Raw genomic sequence first — 20,874 nt, 5'->3', positions numbered from 1 at the left:
CTCTCACCCATCTCCATCCCACCAAGTCCTGGGTAGTGCCTTTCCCTTTGAAATAACTTCCTGTCTACTCTGAATATATCTTGTATGTATCTAGTTTTTTTTTTCCATGTGGTTGTCCATTAGAATATGGCAGAATCTGCTTCTGTCATAGTGCTTGGCATGTAGTTAAGTGCTTAGATTTTTTTTTTTTTTGGATTTTTTTTTTTACAGCCTAAATGACTCCTGAAGTTTCACTTCAGTGCTTCTAATAACTAGCATGTCTAAGTATAATAAGTACAACTGAGACTGAATACATGAAGTTCTCTACACAGCATCTCCCCAAAGTCACTTTTCCGTCCTGTGGACTTTCCAAAGCCATTAAACCATTCAGATAAGAATTTAGTTCATTTTCCTAAAATTAAGATTGCCTTACTTAAAAGAGTTTTAAAGTTTGTCATTTAGCAAGTGGCTGAGATGCAGCAGAAGGCAACTTGGCCTAGTGTGAAAATTATATTTTACTCCCTAAGATTATTTCAGAGGGTGAAAAAATGTCATGCTTTTCAAAGCAAAGTTCTTTAAATCCTAAACAAGACTGTGGATGATGAATAACTTAGTGACAGGAATCATTTACTATTAAAGTTCTATTCAATACAAAAACATTAATAACATTACTCAGGTCTATCTATAAAGTTAACATAAGACATTTGCTTTAACAATATTGATGAGTCACAAATTAACATAAGGCCAGGATCAAGATGATCTTATTGACAAAAGTAAGCTCAACAACTAATCAAAATTAAATTCAGAATTAAAAGCTAAAGGAAAATGAAAATACATGCAATTACTAAGGAAACACATAATCCAGCATGCACCCATATGCCCCCAGGCCTGACATTTAATAGAACTGGCTCTCTTTTCTGTTCATTTTCTTCTGGCAAAGGGTGTTTGTAGGGGTCCAAGAGCATAACCTGACATCTAGGAAGTGCTTGTGTTGTTAGCCTAGGGGATATGGGGGAAGAGCAGATACTAGAGCAGGGAAAATAATTCTATTATGTAGACTCAGGCTTTACAGTCCATCAATGAGTCCAGTTTTCTCAACAACACTCATTTTCAATGCCATCTGACTGAATCCCACATGTCAATATTCTGTATTAAGAGTTTTCATTTCTCCTGACCCCAACATACCTGTGTAGTGTCTGCATGCTTGTTCTGCAATTGCTCCAAATATAGCTCATTGACCTCCCCAAGAACTAACAGCTGCCTGTTCAAGAACTCCATCTGCTGCTGGACTGATTCGCTGTTTGAAAGCTAAGCAAAACATGAACACACACAAATAATCAGGTATAAATTCTGCGGAGCTGAAAACTACTAAAGGGAACCTACAAAGCAGAGCACAAGGTAGACACATACTATTTTCAAGAGTAAAAATCAAAGGCTTGAATAAATTACTCCCTTGGTTTACACCTCATCATTGCCTGGCCTCAGAAGTAAGGGGTTAGAAGGGAGGCCTACTATGTGGTAAAGACAGGCAAAAATGTAGGCCAAATAGTTGACTCTCAAAGAGTAAAAAAAGTACAAGTGAACTGTAACAAATTCAAAACTGAAAGGGGAACTTGCAAGGAATAAATCCTAGGACTCAGACAACAAATTATTTAATTATGTACAACCTCCCCAGCTGAGATCTACAGGCCCAGTGGAGTAACAAAGCTAGAGGAAAGACTCACCCATTCCTGGGCAAATGGATGTTTTCATATCTGCAGTGAACCCCAAAGGAAGACACACAGCTCAGGAACCTAAAGGTCAAACTTAGTCCTTTTCTGTAAAAGGCTGCACCACTGCAAGCATCTTATGGTGGGCAGAGGAGGCATGTCTTCACTGGAAGGAATGGTGCTGGGCAATGCTGTCAAAAGGGCTAAAAGTTTACTGCATTTCCTACCTTTTGAGAAACTTGGCTGAGCAGCAACTCTCTGTGACACACCTTATTATTGGCCTTCTTTAATTCTAACCTCAGATCTGCAATCATATTCCGGCAGTCTTCCAGCTTTGTCTGTCCAAGCAGATGTTGGCAGAAGATTAGATAATGACCGACTATGAGACCAGATTGTGTACCTACTCCAAGGGCTAGCCAACCTTCAAGTGGTAATAATCAATTCTTCAATTATGTTATTATCCTTTGTTCCTTAAAATACAATTTCTTGGCTTCAAAAATTATAATCCATTTGACTCACCAGTCCTATATTGTTTTAAGAACACAGATACCAAACAACTGGATAAATTATATGTGTTATGATCTTGGAAAACAGTACTTTCATTTAGGTGAAATGAACAAAGTAATTCTCTTGCCCCATCCAGTTTTTAGTTTGTGCTGTTCCCCCTGACTGAATTTCTTCCACACTGAGGTCTATACCTGCAATTCCTGGCTCTGATTATAGAATTCCTCCCGATCGTGTTGCAGCTGTCTGATCTGGCTGTGGAGCTGGGTCACCACAGTCTCACGTTCCTCTTGGAGCTGTTTGTATCTGGCCTGTTCTTTCCGCATGCTAGCCTTCCACATCTGGATGTCCTTCTCTTGTAACTTCAACTGATCTTTCTATCAGAAACCAAAAGTGGCATGAAGTTTTAATTGCCTAGCACAGGACTTTGCACACATAAAGTACTTAAAAAATATTTGTACTGTAATGTTTTTTACCCCCCCACAAAAGTAACAAAAGCTAAAGGTTTCCCAAATAGATGTGCATCAAACAAAGAATGTGTAAACAAACTGTGGTACATGAAAGTAATGGAATACTATAAGTACTATAAGAAATGACAAACATGATGAACACAGAGAAACATGGGAAAATGTACAAATTGATACAAAATGAAGTAAGCAGGATTGGGAAAACATATACAATGGCTACAAAAATAGAACAATAAAATAATTGAAACTAAATGCTTCAAACTTATAATGAACCAGTCAAGTTTAGCTCCAAAAAGGAGATATTAAGAAAACACCTTTCCCTCTACTTTGCAGAAGTGGGGGACTATGAGTATGAAACTTTTTCAGACTTTTTCAATGTGGCGATTAGTTTTGTTAAACTATTTTATCCTTCCTCTGATTTATTTTTTATCATAAGGAATGGCTCTCTTGAAGGAGAGGGGAGAACACAATGAGAAACACAGGTGATATAAAAACAAGTTATTAATATATTTTTTAAAAGTTTACATTTTCTTCCTCTGCAAACACTTCATTTAAACAATCATGAGTAACCAAAAAAACTTAAAGAGTTGCTACTGATGAGAGATTGCAGACTGCTTATTTTATCTGGTAGCTTCATGTGACCCAATTCACTTGGAAAGCTTTTAGACAAAATACTTCAGTCACTGTACTTAGAGTGAATGTAATTTGCTGCAAGAGACTTTTTTTTGTGTGTGTGAGGCAATCGGGGTTAAGTGACTTGCCCAAGGTCACACAGCTAGTACGTGTCGAGTGTTTGGTCTGAGGCTGGATTTGAACTCAGGTCCTCCTGACTTCAGGGCTGGTGCTCTATATACTGCGCCACCTACCTGTCCCTTCAAGAGACTTTTCAAGGTGATTTTCTTTCAGCTTTTCAAAACTCAAAACTATGAGCCAGGGTTTGACTCTAAAGCTTTTGGATCAAATACCTTCAAAGGTAGAGTAACAATTAAGTTACCTAGGATTATAAAGTGGACCATTCTAACTACAAACTTTTTCTTCCCCCACCAAGAGAAAATCTCAAGTATTACACCATTACACTAAGCTTTATAGCATGAAAATAGCTTATTTTTAAGGCATCCTTTTAAGAGGCCATTCTCACACTCAAAAAAATAAATTTTCACCTTTCACTCAGTCAATAAACATTTATTAAGCACCCTCTATGTACTAGGTACAGTGTAAAACTTGCAGACTAAATATCTGCTGTTCTGTCATCAATAGTACAATAAATGATCTTCAACTGGTAAATATACAATTTTAGAACTATAAGGACTCTGAAGATTATTCCAGCCTGCATGCCCACCCCCACCCCCCTTTTGGGCTGGATTTTTTATCTCAATAATGTACAAAACTCCCATTGAGAAAACTTTCTACTAATGCTGAATGGCAACTATTATGCAACTTATAGTCTTAGAGAGTTGCCCATGGCACTGAGAGGCAGATCAGGCGAGTTTCCCAGGGGTCACAGAGCCCAGTATTGTCAGAGGCAAGATTTGCACCTAAGTTTTTCTGACTTTAAAGCAATCTCTCTATGGACTAAATCTGCTTCTACTCCTTTTTTTTTCTTTTTTAAAAGATAAGAATACTAAGTTTAGCTAGAAGGGGCTCCTACAGTGACCACATTCAGTCCCTCTATTAAGAGAGCTACCTTGAGAATTGGGAGGAAAGGTTCTTGCCAACTTCTCCCCCTAATTTTTTTGGTCTAAAAAATACTAATAGTAACCCCACTCCAATTGGAGTATGACAGGTGAACAAATGTAATCTGCTACCATTTACTCATTAATGGATTACAGGGACAAGTTTGTTGATAAATGAAGGAAGAATCTCATTTTACCCTACATTTGGGGAGGAAAATATAATGGTTCATATAAAGAAAGTTGTTTAAATTGTTTAAAAAAAAAGATAAAGACACCAAGGCTTAGAGAAGTGATTTGCTTCAAGTCATGAAACGAATGATTACCCAGCCAAGACTAGAGCCTAGTTGGCTGACTCCTAAGTCTCATGCTCTTTCAGCTAGCCCACTGCTACTGCATATTCAGACCAGGGTTGGGCACCCGCACAAAGCCTCACCATAGCAGCGTTGTGCTCCTCCAGAGCTGTGGCTTTGATCACCTTCCGTAAGAGCCGTCTGTTCCGGAGAGCGTGCTGCTGCCTTTTGAAGCGCTCATAGAGTAACTGGTTGTGCAGTAACAGCAATTGGTTCCGAAGGGTATGAATCTCATCTGAGGGTGGAGAGCCTAAGCCAGGAGTGAAAGGTAGGGAACAAATGCTCGAGCACCTCTTTTGAACATTTCAATCTTGAGCTAACCATGAAGATTCGGTGTACATTAGTGGCAGAGAGGCTTAGGGAACAAAACTAATCACATAATCTTTGGAAATACCCCACTGGCTACACAGAGCCAGCCAATTCACTGGGTAAGACGCAAGACTTAACTGTTGTCGAGTACCTATGTCCCCTCTCTTAAAAAGACTAGCTGGACAAACACAGGCTGCTCTTTGAGGGTATTTTTTGCCAATGAAGATTACAGCTACAAACTCAAGATTCCTATTCTACTTATCCAGACATATCATCAGTGTACTCCATGTTTTTTTTCTGTGAAAATTCTCCACATAACTTTTCTCCAGGGAAACCTGCAGTGAATATCTGCCATAGCCCATCAATTTTGCTAATGACTGAATTAGTGGCACTTACCATGTTTCAAAAACAGGAAAGGCCTGCTTTGCAATACTACAGGAACTCAATACAAGTCTGATGACTGTATCTTAAGGGGTAGAAGTCATCATCACTTTCCTATAATGTACTTCTGTGACAGAATAAGCACACAGAAATATCTGGGGCCTTTTGAGCTGGTTATTTTTAGTCTGGGTTTAAAACAAAATAAGTTTACCTCCAAAGTGGGTCCAATCGACAGACTTACTGGGCAAAGACAACCTACAAAGAAAGATTTTACTCAAGTGACTGTTTAGATTGGAAGCTAAAATTAAGTACCTTGTCTTTAGGAGACAAACTCTCCTAGAACATTTTATTTCATCACTCTGAAGTTCCCCTTTCCCCTTTATTTGAGCCATTCCTCCTATTAAGAATTCCCAATAATAACATTTAACTCATTTTTTTTTTTAGAAATTGCCTTATCAAAGGTAAATAGAAGAGCCCTTTGAGACATGGTAAGGTTTATTGCTTATGAAGAGATATCCCATTAGAGATTACTTTTAATTAGTGCTCCTATTGTCTAATTCTAAGTACTGAGCAGACTCAACATCACAATCTGTTTTCAAATGTCTACAGTCACAGGATGATCAAACATACTGAAATCAACAGACTCAAAACAAAGAAATAAGTAATGAAAATCGCTATTCAATAAAATTTGAGGTAATGAGTATTTAATTTATTAGGCCTACTAGACTTCTAGAAAAGACAGGCTTGACTTATTTTATATTCTATATCAAATTCCAGCTCATAAAGTCAACTAAGTTTCTCCAAACTTTTCACCTACTTTTTGTCCCTCCTCATGCTTGGGTAGAATAATCCCAATGAAGACAACAAAAGGGGGTTTAGAAACAAGTTCAAGTTACTTACTTGTTCAGCTCTTTTGTATGTGCATCTGCTCCCTGTTGTATCAGCCTATCCAGTACCTCCACTGGGGAAGTGGAGGGCATATAATCTTCCTCTGTGTTTCCTTTTACTTTTTTTAACAGCTCTTCAGTCTTCTTGCTGACAAAATGGTAAGCAGTCTTTGGCAGTGCCACCTCAAAAAGGTGATCATACGGGGGAGATTGTCCGCTTCCAAAACCTACTTTTCTCTGAGATGGAATTTTAGGGCTAGGTGTGAAGATGTTTGTCTCCAATGAAGTCTGGTTTTCCCTGTTACCAGCAGGGCTTTCACTGGCACACCCACAGGGCCGATCTATGGGTGTAAAGGCTTGCTTTGGTGTGTCAGGCCCAAGCTTGTCCACAGAGGAAGTTAGAGGTTCAGTGCTCACACTGGGACCTTGAGTGTTAGAAGATGTCGAATGGGACTTTCTCTGAGAACATGGGAGACTGTCTCGATAGAAAGGGGAGTCAAATCCTCCTCGAGGCACCACAGGCTCAGCATCTGCTGTGGTGATCTCAGAAAGCTCCTTTGATATTGCAGCTAAAAGGAAAAGAGGGAAGAAGAAAACTCTGAAAATTCCGTGACTATGTGCTATAATTTAGCAGTGTTTATATATGGCTCAAAATGGGAAACTAGTATCAATTTAACTAGTAGGAGACCTGAAATGAAGTGCTTGTTTTTCTAAGACAAAATTAAGTGGGTACATACACTAATATTAAAGCAGTTTTATGGCAGAATAAGGCCATTTAAATTTTGCCATTTAAGCAGCACTCACAGTTGATAGGCCAGAGTTCCGTATGCATTACCTTCTTCCTTATCTTTCTCAACACTATCTTCTTCAGAGTCTAGATCAACTAAAAACCGTGGAAGATCCCTTAAAGTGACAGAACCCTTACTGTCAGATGTTTCTTCTAAAGAAAAAATGGACAAATTAGTTTACAAAGATGACAACATTGACAACTATTAAGCCTACTTCCCCACAAGACAACTAAGGATTTGCAACATCTATCCCACCTGTTTGAGAAAGCTAGAAAATACTCACTACGGAGCTAATCTCTCCAGAGCTTCCCCTGCAGATTGCTAAGAACTTTAAAAATGATCTAGCTACATTGTTTTCAAAATTAGTGACTCGACACTAAATGAAATAAACTAAGATTAAGTTCTCTAGAGAGGTAAGATAAAAGGCATCCATGTAGCTCTGTTCATCAACCTACTTAAAACAGTTCATTGAAAATGAACTTGAAAATGAAAAATGAAGCTTATGCTAGACAAGTTAGACTTGACTTCTGTTAACTTACTATGGTGTCCAGGGTCCCTAAAAATGCAATGTTGTGAATTATTTCAAAATTTCATTTGTCTTTCACTTGCCCCACTCCAAACCCCCATCTTTTAACTTTTGGAGTTATGCCTCTGAAGAATCTGGTTTGGCTCAAGGGAAGGAAGATAGACTGTAAAATCTACCATTGCTGAATGATAAATTTTACCTAATCCTCTATCATTAGAAAGGTGGTGTTGTCTGTGTAGACATGGTCTCACAGAATCCAGTCTGTCCTCCTGAAGAAAAAAAAAAAAGGACATTTTCAACAGAGAATAAGTTTATGTATATACTCATTGATGTTTTGAGAGAAGAATCCATAATTATACCATATAATTAGGCAGAGAATTTAAAGATTAGCCTAGCTACCTTGACTCAAAACTGACAAAATATCAGGCCAAAGTCATATTTGGTATAATTAGGCTTTATAAAATCAAGTTAAAAGCAACTCCTCATGATTAGGCAGGAGAAAAAGATGGCAGGTAGGCAAGCCTGGCATTTACCTTCTTGGGGGGCATGACTATAGCCTGAGGGGGTGAAATGTGCACGTAGTCATCTGAATGGCATGGAGGAGGAGGGGAGGTTGCTGGTGTTCCCAAAGGAGTTCCTTTCCCACCTGATCAAAAGATAAGCATGGAGGAGTTATAAATCCTTTGCTAAATTACTTATGTGAACTTCTAATTATTTGTAGCTTCAACTATTACCCCACAGTTAAACTTTTATAATTCAATTCTTCTTTTGGGAATGCTTGTCAGCAGTCATCACATTTGGAAGTTCAGTTTACATGCTTTGAAAACCCTAGTAGCTTGCTTTACCAATGTCTAGAGATTCACTTCTCAAATCTGCAGTAAAGCTATACATATTAAATATTTATAAAGTTAATTTTTACTAACCTACAAAAAATAGTCTCAGATATACATACCAGATGTACCAAAGACTTTGCTGTAAGGGTGTGACAACTCAGGTGGGACATTTCCAGGTGAGGTTGGAGGAGTGGTCATACCACAGACTGCAGAGGGGCTCCATATAGTAGCCTAGAAAGTTAGTAACATTAGGTAACTATAGTGAAGAAGTAGCAAATCCAAAGGTATTACATGCCTTGTGGTGTGTTTATTAAAACATTGTCTGTACCTTCTAATAGCATCAGGTAACCTTGACATGAATAAGACAGAGTAGTTAGGCACACTGTAACTAAAACAACTCCATCAAAGTAGCATTGTAGTTAGTGGATTTTTAATTGCCAAAACTAACAAAAGAGGTAAGAGCAAAATTAGATATTTATGCCATGGATCTTTTTTTTTTTTTTTAAAGGCAATTGGGGTTAAGTGACTTGCCCAGAGTCACACAGCTAGTGAGTGTCAAGTGTTTGGTTTGAGGCAGGATTTGAACTCAGGTCCTCCTGACTTCAGGACCGGTGCTCTATCCACTGCACCACCTAGCTGCCCCTAAGCCATGGATCTTAAGAATAATTTCTGATATCAGTGAAATATTCTATTCATACATTAAACTTCTAATCCAAATGAGCCAGCTTCAACACAAAGAAAGATAGAGAATAGGCACCATACTTGTGACGGCTCAGTTGACAGCCGTGTTGTGGAACTCAGAACCTGAGGTAGCTGCCCTGGCGTGTTTAATAACGCCAGCCGAGGAGTGGAATAAGGGGTAGAAGTAGCATTCCCTAAAATGAAAGACATAAGTGGGATTGACATCTGGTTTTAGATCACTTTAAATGAACATGGTTCTCTTAAATCATCTAATTCTGTCTCCAAAAAGGTCCCACTGCCTCATTAGAAACAGAGTGCTAACATTTTCTGCCTAATATTTAAAAAGTTCTTGAAATAAGTTTTATAAATAGGATTTAGTGATATTCAGTTCAGTTAACCATCAGAATTCTTTGTTATGAGTCTAATGAGGATAGCAGTTTTAATTAGTGCTATGGTATAAACTTATGGTTTAATAAACTCTTTCTACAAGTATTAATCCTATCTTAAGTACACTAATTCCATAGCCAAATGGATCCTCCCTTATTGTGCATAACTAGATAAAAGTGTTTGGAAAGTAGATATTCCCTTGTGAGCAAGAACAAAGTTGTTTTACATTTAAACATACTTTCTTCTAATAGTCTAAGATATTTATTCTTGAGTCTGGTGATATCACTGGTAGTCTGCCACATAGGGATCAAAACATAAGACCCTGAAATTATAAGTGCTACAAAACATGGGATTAAGTCAAGGGAGTAAGGAAGTTGGTTTGAATTGGAAAGCTTTGGGAAGAATGCCCAAGTTTTTGATAACCCTTATCCCAGAGAAAAAATTAAATCACCAGTAGGAGTAAAGTGTTTTCTAGAGAAAAAAGTTTTAAAGTAGATAAGTAGTAGAGTTTTCTCTCTTTTTACCATAACTATTCTGTGTGTCAACACGTGCTGAGATCTGCTGTGACACAGAATAGCCATCTTCGTATGAGGCTTCGGTTGGGTCCAGAGAAATTTTGGCACATTCTATTACAACATCATGAGTTTCTAATCTCTTCCACCTGTAACAAGAGAATTGAGAATTGAAAGTCATGAAATACAAGTTTAAACCAACTCAGATTCGGAAGCATAGTAAGAGCTACATATTTGTTCTGCAAATCCATCTCTCACTAGCTTAAAAAGAACTATATTAAGCCAATTCCATTTTCAAAAGCCTAGGAATATACATGAAATATAGTTTTAAAAAGCATGCTCCACTTGATTAGAGCACGCCATAGAAGTCTGCTTATCAAAGAAGCAAACAGGGAGACTTGGAAACTCCTAAGCAGCAACACCAGGTGGCAAATCTAAGTCCTCATATCAAAGCCTGAAGCTTCTCCCAATTCATCCTCAGGTTAGTGTGGAAAATGGTGAATCTAGGAAACTAGCTAAAATAGTCTACTTTATTTTTTTTAAGTATATTTTCTACCTTTTCATTCTCCAAACAAGGCCTTATAGGGAATAAACATTTTCTTCCTAATGTTCCAAAGTTCTGGGAGAACAGCATAACAATAACTTCCACTAGTTAAAGGAAAAGTCCATTCCACAAATAACCCAAAGGATTTTATTGCTAGAAAAAGCTTTCAATCTCTAAAACACTATTTAAAAGGTTTGTATCAGTCAGCTTAAGTTTCTAATACCTGCGAGGGTCCAGTTCATGGTCCTTAGATCCAGTCACTAATTCTGGATGAATTCGAACATGTTCCATCATTGGCTAAAAGAAAAAAAGACAGATAATTTTGATGCTCCATGTGAGAAAAAGTTTAACCCTGTGTAGTCAATTCTAGGACAGTCTATAGGTATAGAAAACTTAAGACTCTTCTTTAAGCAATAAAGCCCACACCCTTCTTTTTTCAAAAGTATCTCTACCATTTGAGTAGAATGGGCCACAGTTGCAGATCAAAGCTACATAAAATTTATTTTATGTAAGTAGGCCTGAGGCAGCTAGGTGGTGCAGTGGATAGAGGGCCAGGACTAGAGTCAGGAAGACTCATCTTCAAATCCAACCTCAGACATTTATTAGCTGTGTGACCTTGGACAAGTCAGGTAACCCTGTTGGCCTCAGTGCCTCATCTGTAAAATGAGCTGGAGAAGAAAATGGCAAGTATCTTTGCCAAGAAAACCCCAAAAATGGGTTCACAAAGAGTAGGACATGACTGAAACAACTGAACAACAAAAAGACCAGTAAAACATGTTTTACCTTTACCACTTCTTCAAAGGTCTCCAAGTTTTCCTTCATACTATAGTGAGAACGTAGAAAGGAGACAAAGTTGCAAGGGTACATTCCATAAAGGCGATGAAAGAGAGCATAAACACTGGCATGAAGATGGACGAGATAAATTTCTGTCACATGACCTAAAGAAATTAGACTCTTTAGAAAGTACTAACAGTGGAGCACATGAGAAAAAGCAGATAATACACACATTTGTCAAAAAATCTTGCTGAACCAGGAGTTTTGGCTGAAAAGCACCAAGGCACAAACCTAGAACAGACAAGAGTTGTCCATAAAAAGGGGCAAACTGTACAAAATAATGATTCCCAACTTCAAAAGAATATTCCACTAATAAAAAAAGCTGGCATCATGAAAGCTTTTTTCCACATGTTTAGCTGTGGAAAAAAAAATTCTATTCCTGTATAGGATATTAAAATGTTACACATTCTATCACTGCAATGCTAATGTTTGACGCTGGGATTGGCAGAAGACTAAGAATTTTATCACATGCTCATAAGCTTATGAGTCACTTTGATGGAGTTGTGTCATCTGCAGATATGTAGAAAATTCTATAGCTCTTGAAACCAGATCTCTAATTAGTACATACTATTTCTCCCCGTCCTCTCTACATATATAAATAAGTCTTTCTTTCTTTTTTTTTTGCTAGGCAATGGGGTTAAGTGACTTGCCCAGGCTCACACAGCTAGTAAGTGTCAAGTATCTGAGGCTGGATTTGAACTCAGGACCTCCTGACTCCAGGGCTGGTACTTTATCCACTGTACCACCTAGCTGCCCTATAAATAAATATTTCTTAGCATTAGAAGACAAGGTTTCTTCTAAGGGTATCAGCAGGATAGCACACCAAAAACACTCGGAGCTGAGTCTTCTGCACAGTACAAAAATGCAGAGTAGTCTCAATTAACTCCATTTTGTAATTGCTTAAGTTGATCAACAAGCATTTATTAATCACCTACTGTGTCAGGCACCACTCTAAGTGCTGGGGATCAAAGAGAGTCTCTGCTCCCAAGCTTGTCTATTACACCTAGTTTTACTACTAAAAAAATCAGTTATCTTGTGCTGTACCACAGACTTCTCCTCCGACACTTAACCTTTCTGGAACAAAGAATACTAAAAGGCAGCGATCTCTCAGCTGCTTATCAGATGTGTATTTATAGCTAATTTCCAAGAACATTTGTAAATCATTCAAATTGAGCTCATACCAAATAGATGAGAGCCCACAGAATAACAAGGGAAAAAACTCATATGCTCCACCTAGTGTCTGATGTGCAATTCTACAAGAATCTTACCTGGGTTCTTCAGGCACCATGATGAAAGACGGCCAAAAATATCAAAGAAGTCATGAAGGTATTGTTTGCCTGACTGTGGAATCATTGGCAGCATGGTTATTAAGACTAAAACTCCTGTTGTAAGTATTACTACATCTGTATCAGTCTGCAGAGAGGAAAAGTCAAGTGAGAAGGGTGAAGACAACCTGCCAGAAATAAGACTAGCATCAGCACTACATACTACCTGATGAGGATCTAAATGAGTGAGCTTCATTACTAACTTAGAAACTGAGAATGAGAAGAGCATTCATTACTAGCTTAGAAACTTTTCCTTAAGGATTTAGAGATAAACTCAAAAGAGACTCAACATAAATAACTTTTAACAGCTCTATGTTAATCGTCTTAAGTTCTCATCACACCTCTATAGCTTTCAGGATGAGTGGTAACATCATATAGTGAATTTCAATTCCTAACTCTTTAGGACTTATTTATGGCATTCAAATGAAAGCATAAGAAGTTTTCACCACTAGGCCTTTCCAATGTTACATCAAAACTAGATCATACATTGTTCTCTTGTTCTCGGGGTTGGTCTACATATCTTAGATCCTGGTCAGGAAAATCCTAAACTATGTAGCAGTACTTTATTCCATGTTCACTGGTGGTGGTAAATGTTACCATTCATAACCAAGTCATTCATCACTAAAGAAAAAAGTCAATACTTTTTTCTCTATTTAAAAGACTATTGAGTTATAAGATCATCTAAGAAGAAACCAATTAAGACAGACAAAAGGTCAATCAGGACAGTAAAGCTATCTCTGACAAAATCTTTGGTTTTCTAACATCACCAAATAACTCAGGAGAAAGCAGTATTTAATTGAACTCATAAGAAAAGAAATCAATTCAGAGTGTCACTAGGTCTCAAAGAGATATGATTACTGCATAAGTTATAGGACAAGCAACTGAAGTTAAATATTCAAGAAACAATGTTAGGCAAGAGGATATCAATTCAAGACTAAGGAATCTAATGATTGCTATTACACTAAAGAGTTCTAAATTACATTTCTAAAATCTGTAACTTTTGCTCATAAAACCCAGATGTACACAACCCAGAGATCCAGAGCTCAGAGATAACTTAGTACCAAGCCTTTATTTTACAAATAAGGAAACTGAGGACCAGAAAGGTTAAGTGACCTGTCCAAGATCAATTAGCAGTGACAAAGCCAAGATTCAAACCTAGATCCTCTGACTCCAAATTCATGGCTCCTTTCATTGTACCACAATGTCTCCTCTAAAGCCTCTTAGTCTTCTATTACCAGAGAGGTATTAAAATATGTTTTTCTACAGTTCTGCCTAGGCTACAAAATGCTCCTTTGTGTATATTTAAAAAAATGCTGAAATTCATCAAGTCATGCCATTAACAAATGTGAATAAGAATAATTATTATTGGATAATTAACCTGGATAATTAACCAAGTTGTGAATATATAGCAAATACTTTAGTAAGGTCTTTTAAACTCTTTTATGGTTAGTCCAACAGAGCACCTAGATAAAATGTCATTCATTTTTACATAAGAGATAAAAAAGATGAACCAGCCAGTTTTTAACATCTTAAACAGTATAAAGTTTAGAATAAAAACTGCTTTAAGTTATAAACTTCTGAACAGAGATAACTAATAAGTTTTATTGTACTTGGCTAAGACAATTCAGACATCAAGCATCCATAGTATTCCAGGTATCATAAAATTCAACGAGCACTAAGACATGTGTTACACTATACTTGAACAAAATTGCTGAATTTTAAAGAACAGTCTGGCTTAAATAAAACTATCTTATTTTTATAGCACTTTATGGTTTACAAAGTGCTTTGTATGCATTTTTATTTAAACTGAATAGTCCCTTGAGATAAATAAGGCAGATATTGCCTTTATACAGCTGAACAAACTGAGGCTTACAGAGGTGAAGAGACTCATTACACCAGTAACAGGACTGGGACGAAGATCAAGGTCTGACTCTGATTCCAGAAGGCTTTCAACTACGATGCACTCCCTACTATAATTATTAACAAGCTCAGTGGTTCCAAGTTATTCAGTATTTCAGAGACTAAGCTCATAGAACAAATCATTCAAATCTTCAGAATGCCTACCTTGAGACACTTCAGCAAAGAAGGCAAGAGAGGCGCTTGGGAGAGCTTATGCTTCCATGGGGGTTGCAGTCTTATGACATGCCCCAGTAAGGAGAGGACGGGTAAACGAGTAGCAGCTTTACCCACATATTCATTAATTTTGTCCATGAGGTGCTAAAAATGGAAAAGACAAAGTTTATTTCATACATTCAGATATGACCTAATACATGTGATGCCCTTAGAAAAAAGATGATTTTTATTAGCAGTCTTCAAGTGTCTAAATCATTCTAATCTGTTTTTTGATACAAAAGACAATAGAGAGAGACGGTAATGATTAAAAGTATCTTTTCTTCCACCTTCATTTTGGAGACCTATATCATATTTTAACCCCAAATAAGCATCATGAATCACAACAAACTAAAATGACAAGAATACATAATTTCTGCAGCAAAAACTGACAAAAGTGGCATGTTATTAGAATCCTTTAAAAAATATTAGAAAGTTTCCTCACACTCCAAATCACAAAGTTCCAAGTTTTGCAAATACAAAAAAGTTTTTATATTCTACCAACCAAGGAAAAAAGAAATAGGTATTGATACAGCTGAACCCTCCTCTGTTGTCCTATCCTTCGGCACCAGGTTTAACAAATGGCTTTACAGGTTAACAGCATCCATAGGCTTTTCTTATATAATAACCAATGCATGCAAAATTACAAAAATCTGAATTTACAAACCAGAAATTTAAGAGATGATTTATTCTCTACAAAAGAATCATAAGGTTCCTACAAAGAGCAAAGTCTTTAGTACATTTTAAACATGCTTTTGGACAACTTTTCAATTAATTTACATTAAAAAGTTATTCCTGCATGTAATTATATTAGTCACAATTTTACCTGTGATAAGCCAAATGTGAAACATTTAGTGTACTGAACATAATAATAATAATAGCAAACATTTATATAGCACTTACTACATGCCAGGCACTGTGCTAAGGCACTTTACAATTATTATCCCATTTGATCCTCACAACAATCCTAGGAGGTAGGTGCTATAATTATCGTCCCTATTTTAAAGAAAAAGAAACTGAGGCAAACAGAGGCTAAATGATTAAGTGAAACTAGGGTCACACAGCTGGTAAGGAATAGAGGCTGGATTTGAACTCAGATCTTCCTGACTCCAGGCCCAGCCTCTATCCACTATGCCACCTAAAAATTATGTCATTATTTCATAATTTCTTCAGTGTTTTACCATCAAATATCAAGAAGTTACCTTATCATGAGGCTCTTGCAATGTAGTCAGGATGCGCAACACCTGCTGAGAATTGGTTTCCAGATAATAATCCACCAATGTGTTTACAAGCATAGGACCACGGTCTAAATAAATGGAAATATGGCTTAAATATGGCTTTCTTTCTTAAATACCTAAAATATGCCTCAATATCTTCTCTTCCCACCAATGTGAAATAAGCTCGATTCTGTATTTAAGTTTTAAGAATAACTTTGTGGCAAATTATCATGCAAAATCGTGTGAAATTTATGTTACTTCAATTCAGATCACATAAACCAAACCAATTTCTAGTTTTTTAAAATTCTAACTTGAGTAAGTGCCTAATTGTTTGCCCCCATAGAAGCCATGAATCTTGACTCCATAAAGATTCTAACTTAGGAAGGAGACTTTAGAGGTAGGCTGTTTTCTCCGGATTGGCACTAAGAGGTGAGACTGGGAAAAAATAAAAAACTACACTATCCACACTAGCTACTTACCAGAATTGAGGTTCTCTTTAAAGACAGTTGTTATGTCATCTAACACACCCAGAGCTGAGGAATCCAGCATGGAGAGGAGTTCACTAATATTTGCTTGCTGTGCCATTATCTTATACGTATGTGTTCATGCTAGTTTTGGTACACACACTAAAATTTCCACAGGTTCTTCATTTGTGACCAGACTGAGGAAAAAAGAGAAAACTATTCATGTGATAATGGTACCATTACCCACTAGCTCCTCATTCCCAAATGATTGCTGAAACACAAAACTAATACTGATGGCCAGTAGGGAAGAGAAAAACGATTGATAATCACTTTTTTACGTGACACTAGGGTCTATGTGATTTCATTCTTCTCAATTTTATGACCAAATATTAGTTCTAGTTAATGAAATAACTAGAAAAAGATCATTAGTGTTAGGATAGCGAGTTATCGACGACAGAAATTTACAGATGGGCAAGTTTTCCCTTGGGCAGCTAGGTGGCGCAGGGGATAAAGCACTGGGCCTAGAATCAGGAAGACTCATCTCCCTGAGCTCAAACCCAGCTGGACACTTACTAGCTGTGGGACTCTAGGCAAGTCACTTAACCCTGTTTGCCTCAATTTCCCCACTGTAAAATGAGCTGGAGAAGGGAATGGCAAACTACTTTAGTATCTTTGCCAAGGAAACCCAAAAACGGAGTCACAAAGAGTTTGACAACTGAAAAATGACTGAACAACAACAAATTTTCCTTTAATATCTATCTCAGTTTCTGTGCTTGGTTCCCTGTTGGTTAGAACACTAATGATACTGAGACCACGGTCTCAGGTTAATTGGGTTTACCCCCCCCCTTTTTTTTTTTTACCTCATATTGTACTTCCTTAACCCTCTTCAGGCATCTCAAAACACATCTGCTACAGGTCAAATGAAACAAGACAAGAAGATGGAAAAATCTCAATGCTCACACCTTATCAAAGGTAGAGCACATAAAAGACACACATTACAGGAGTCACTACAAACATCTATAATCATACCTGCCTGCTTTAATCTTTAAAGTTGTTTGTTTGGTACCAATTATTGTATCTCATATAGATTTGTTAATAATAAAAATATAGCCAGTATATATTGCAATGATTCCTTGAATAAGCCAAGAGTAAATGGCTACAACATTAACCGGCTTCTCTGAACAACAATGCCACTTCATATTAACGTTAACTTGTAAAATAGTCAGTTGTAATTGACTACAACTAATGTAGTATTCCAATGCAATGATGCTAATCCAAGAATCCAAATTCTTTAAATTCTCAAGCAAAAACCTTGAGGCATTCATTGATTTGTTCCTCTGAATCAGAAGTTAAGAGGCCAGAAAGTCAATTAAAATATTTAGATGTATATTTGACTCCAAATCACGATATGGGAAGAAACTTAAGCCCACCTAGAAAAGTGATCACAAAGCCATGTCACAACTCAGGCATTATGTCAGACAATCAATTCTATAAGACTCAGTTGCAGAAATGGTTCTAAAAAAGCAATAACTTCATTATAATGGAGTACAAGACTTACATAACTTCTAGAGCACTCATTTCTATTCCTAAATGTTACACCGGAGACTTGGAAAGAATTGCCAAAAAGGCTTAATTCAGAAGCCAAGGAAAAAAATCTTACTCAATTCATCTAGAAATTTTTGAAAAGCATTTCTGCTGTCACCAAAACAAGCATTTGGGTAAAGCAGGAAGCGCAGTTTTTAATTTTTAAAAATCTACCAACTTAGAAACAAGCTGGGTAGTCCAAGTCAATTAGCCTTGACAGTAGTAGGCAAGATAACTGGATGCTTGCCATCTTTGTTTGGGCTTTGCTGATGTTTCTCTGTGCTTTAGAACTGAATATATTCAGAAGAACAAAACCGAGAACATTTCCTTTTAATTTCACATATAAAAAAGAAGCCCTCAAATCTAATTTAAGAACTATAGAATTACAGTACAAAATTAAGTCAATGATAGCATGAGCAAGTCAATGTATATGGATACCATCAAATCCAGGAACGATAGCATTAACTGGAAAACAATCCTGAAATTTACCCCGAAAAGAAACAAGAACCTCATCACCATAACATTAAATTTTGATGGTACAGCGTTTACAAGACTGTCTATTCCTACAGCATGGAGAGGTCACGACTGGCTTTGATGGGAGAGGTATGTTTAGTCACCAGGGCAAATGCTATGCCATGTAACAGTCACCTGAAAGTTAAGTGATGGTTCAAAAATTACTGATATTTAGACACAAAACTTTTAGAAATGAAGCTTTAAAATGCCAACTAATCTTACTAGGCATCTAATCTCTTGCTAGCTAATCCCAATATATAACTAAATCAAAAGATTATCCTAACCTTCAAATTTTTCAAAGCATAAATATCTAAACTTTATGAAACTATGATTCCAAGTACTAAAAACATGAATTTATATAATGAATCCCCTAAAAGAACACAATGGTCTTTTGGGGTTTGGTCCCAATTCTGCATACTCAGATACTAACTTTAAAAGCAGAACATCTGTTGAGCATTTTAATAAAGTAAACAAAGCCAGCCAATAAAACTAATCCAAAATACTTAAGAGAGTTTAGTAACCAAGGAAAAAGGTGAATTTTCTTTTCCGTCTTAATAAAAAACTAGTATAATTCCCTACGAAATCAAAAGCATACAATATTTTAAAAAGCTGATTGGTAAATGCCCTGGTCACACAAGTATCTGAGATCCACAGATAACATACAAAAGCCTGTAATTTCAAGGGCTCTAAACTTAAAACCTGATGACCACAGATTTGAAGGATTTTAAAACTGAAAAGGACCTTATAGATCTTAGAGTGCAAACCCTTTATTTCACAAGATGAGGAAAGTAAGATCTAATTACAGAAGAGACAAAGCAGGAAATGGAAGGTCTTTTGACTCTAAACAGAATGCCCATTCCATTAAACCCCACAAACAATAAATATTCATTTTTATAATATTTGTACCCCTGAAAATCAAATACTTTAGATATTATATTCTAATAAACCCCCTATCATAGCTACAAGTATATCCTAAGTCTTAGAGATGGAAAAAAGAGATAATATGATAAGCAGCATATGACTTGATCAAGATTTTTATATTACTCACATTTAAGAAATGAATCGTTGAAGGATACTCAAGTCTAGTACCCAAGTACAATGATACTTACTGGGCTCTTAACCACATATAATTAGAGAATCATAAGATGCTGTTTAATTCAAAAGAAAATGACTGGCTATCATAAATAATAAACAGTAAATCAAGGTGTGTGTGTGTGTGTGTGTGTGTGTGTAATACTCACTCAGATCAATAAACCTCTTTCAGCTGTTTGAAAACAGCAACTTGGAGGCGGAATACAGGAGAAGCCAAAAAACCTAAGTTCCAGGTCAGTAACGTCTTACATATCTGAAAGCATCTGAATTCACTACCACCAACTGATAAGTGTACAGCAGAGTGCTAGGTATTTTAGGTATACTTTGAGTAGTCAAAGTTGTAGGTAAGTGATTAATGCAAAAAATCTGACAATGCTACATGATTATTTCTGAACACTTAGCTCATCTAATTATAGCATTCTGTTTAACTCAAGTAGCCCCCATCTACTACAGTCACACTGTCTACAGGAACAGGTCCCTTGCACCTAGGTTTAGGTCTTATTTTTAAGGCCTAAGTAAAAAGATGTGAAGATCATGTGCATTATCTAACACTTAGCCCCAGCTAACACTTGTATATATAAAAATACTATACACACACACACACACACACACATATACACTTGTATATATAAAAATAACTAGGACATTTGACTGATCTTCATTGTACTAACAGTAAAAAACACAATCACTGTTGCTCCACGTATACAGTTTGGAGTAGGAAAGAAAACAACTCCACACAACTTTTAAGAAAAGGAAGATAAAGTAAAAGTAGGGTATAAGTTCTGCTTGAGTGGGGTATTTAAACCAGTTCTAAGCAGATAAGCACTCAACTCCTACGGTTGTCTATCTACTTTTTTAAGCCACTTAATTATTTCCAAAATGTTCCTTTTTGTTCCTGGGAAATCAACAGCTAAGTTAAAAAGTAGTCAAGTATATATAACTGAGATTCCTAATCATAGAAACCTTCTAATTAGGAAATTAATTTTAAATAAATTTTAATGAAATGAGATATCTGTAAAGTGCTTTGTAAATTTTAAAGCACTACTTTTAATATATCCTCTCTGCAAAACTTAAAGCACTATATAAATATTAGCTATTATTATTTTAAATATATCCTCCTTCCATCTCATTCTCAAAGCCCTCCTTTAACATGCTTTCCTTACAGTGCTGTCCATCACAACCATTTTATACTTTTGTAACACTTAA

At 36.6% G+C, this 20,874-nt stretch overlaps 1 protein-coding gene across 7 annotated transcripts in view; it reads right to left on the bottom strand.

The window, feature by feature from the left end:
• The window catches only part of TSC1 (TSC complex subunit 1), a 42,093-nt gene that overhangs the window by 10,292 nt on the left and 10,927 nt on the right, over window positions 1-20,874 (bottom strand). For 6 of the 7 annotated variants that reach the window (XM_027869372.1, XM_027869370.1, XM_027869374.1 and 3 more), the window contains 18 exons: window positions 16,495-16,676; window positions 16,001-16,104; window positions 14,754-14,906; window positions 12,633-12,777; window positions 11,314-11,468; window positions 10,754-10,827; window positions 9,999-10,135; window positions 9,169-9,281; window positions 8,526-8,637; window positions 8,107-8,219; window positions 7,773-7,842; window positions 7,095-7,199; window positions 6,273-6,828; window positions 5,584-5,627; window positions 4,766-4,932; window positions 2,387-2,569; window positions 1,916-2,026; window positions 1,165-1,287 (listed from right to left, as the gene is read on the bottom strand). In XM_027869372.1, coding sequence (XP_027725173.1) covers window positions 1,165-1,287; window positions 1,916-2,026; window positions 2,387-2,569; window positions 4,766-4,932; window positions 5,584-5,627; window positions 6,273-6,828; window positions 7,095-7,199; window positions 7,773-7,842; window positions 8,107-8,219; window positions 8,526-8,637; window positions 9,169-9,281; window positions 9,999-10,135; window positions 10,754-10,827; window positions 11,314-11,468; window positions 12,633-12,777; window positions 14,754-14,906; window positions 16,001-16,104; window positions 16,495-16,600 — 2,571 coding nt within the window. In that variant the 5' untranslated portion in view covers window positions 16,601-16,676. Of the gene's footprint in view, window positions 1-1,164; window positions 1,288-1,915; window positions 2,027-2,386; window positions 2,570-4,765; window positions 4,933-5,583; window positions 5,628-6,272; window positions 6,829-7,094; window positions 7,200-7,772; window positions 7,843-8,106; window positions 8,220-8,525; window positions 8,638-9,168; window positions 9,282-9,998; window positions 10,136-10,753; window positions 10,828-11,313; window positions 11,469-12,632; window positions 12,778-14,753; window positions 14,907-16,000; window positions 16,105-16,494; window positions 16,677-17,909; window positions 17,931-20,874 lie in introns of those variants that run through there. The other variant, XM_027869373.1, reaches the window with a different exon arrangement.

The sequence above is a fragment of the Vombatus ursinus genome, unplaced genomic scaffold, assembly GCF_900497805.2.
Source record: "Vombatus ursinus unplaced genomic scaffold, bare-nosed wombat genome assembly UNPS02014793.1, whole genome shotgun sequence".
NCBI lineage: Eukaryota > Metazoa > Chordata > Mammalia > Diprotodontia > Vombatidae > Vombatus > Vombatus ursinus.
This window is presented reverse-complemented; position numbering and strand designations above follow the sequence as displayed.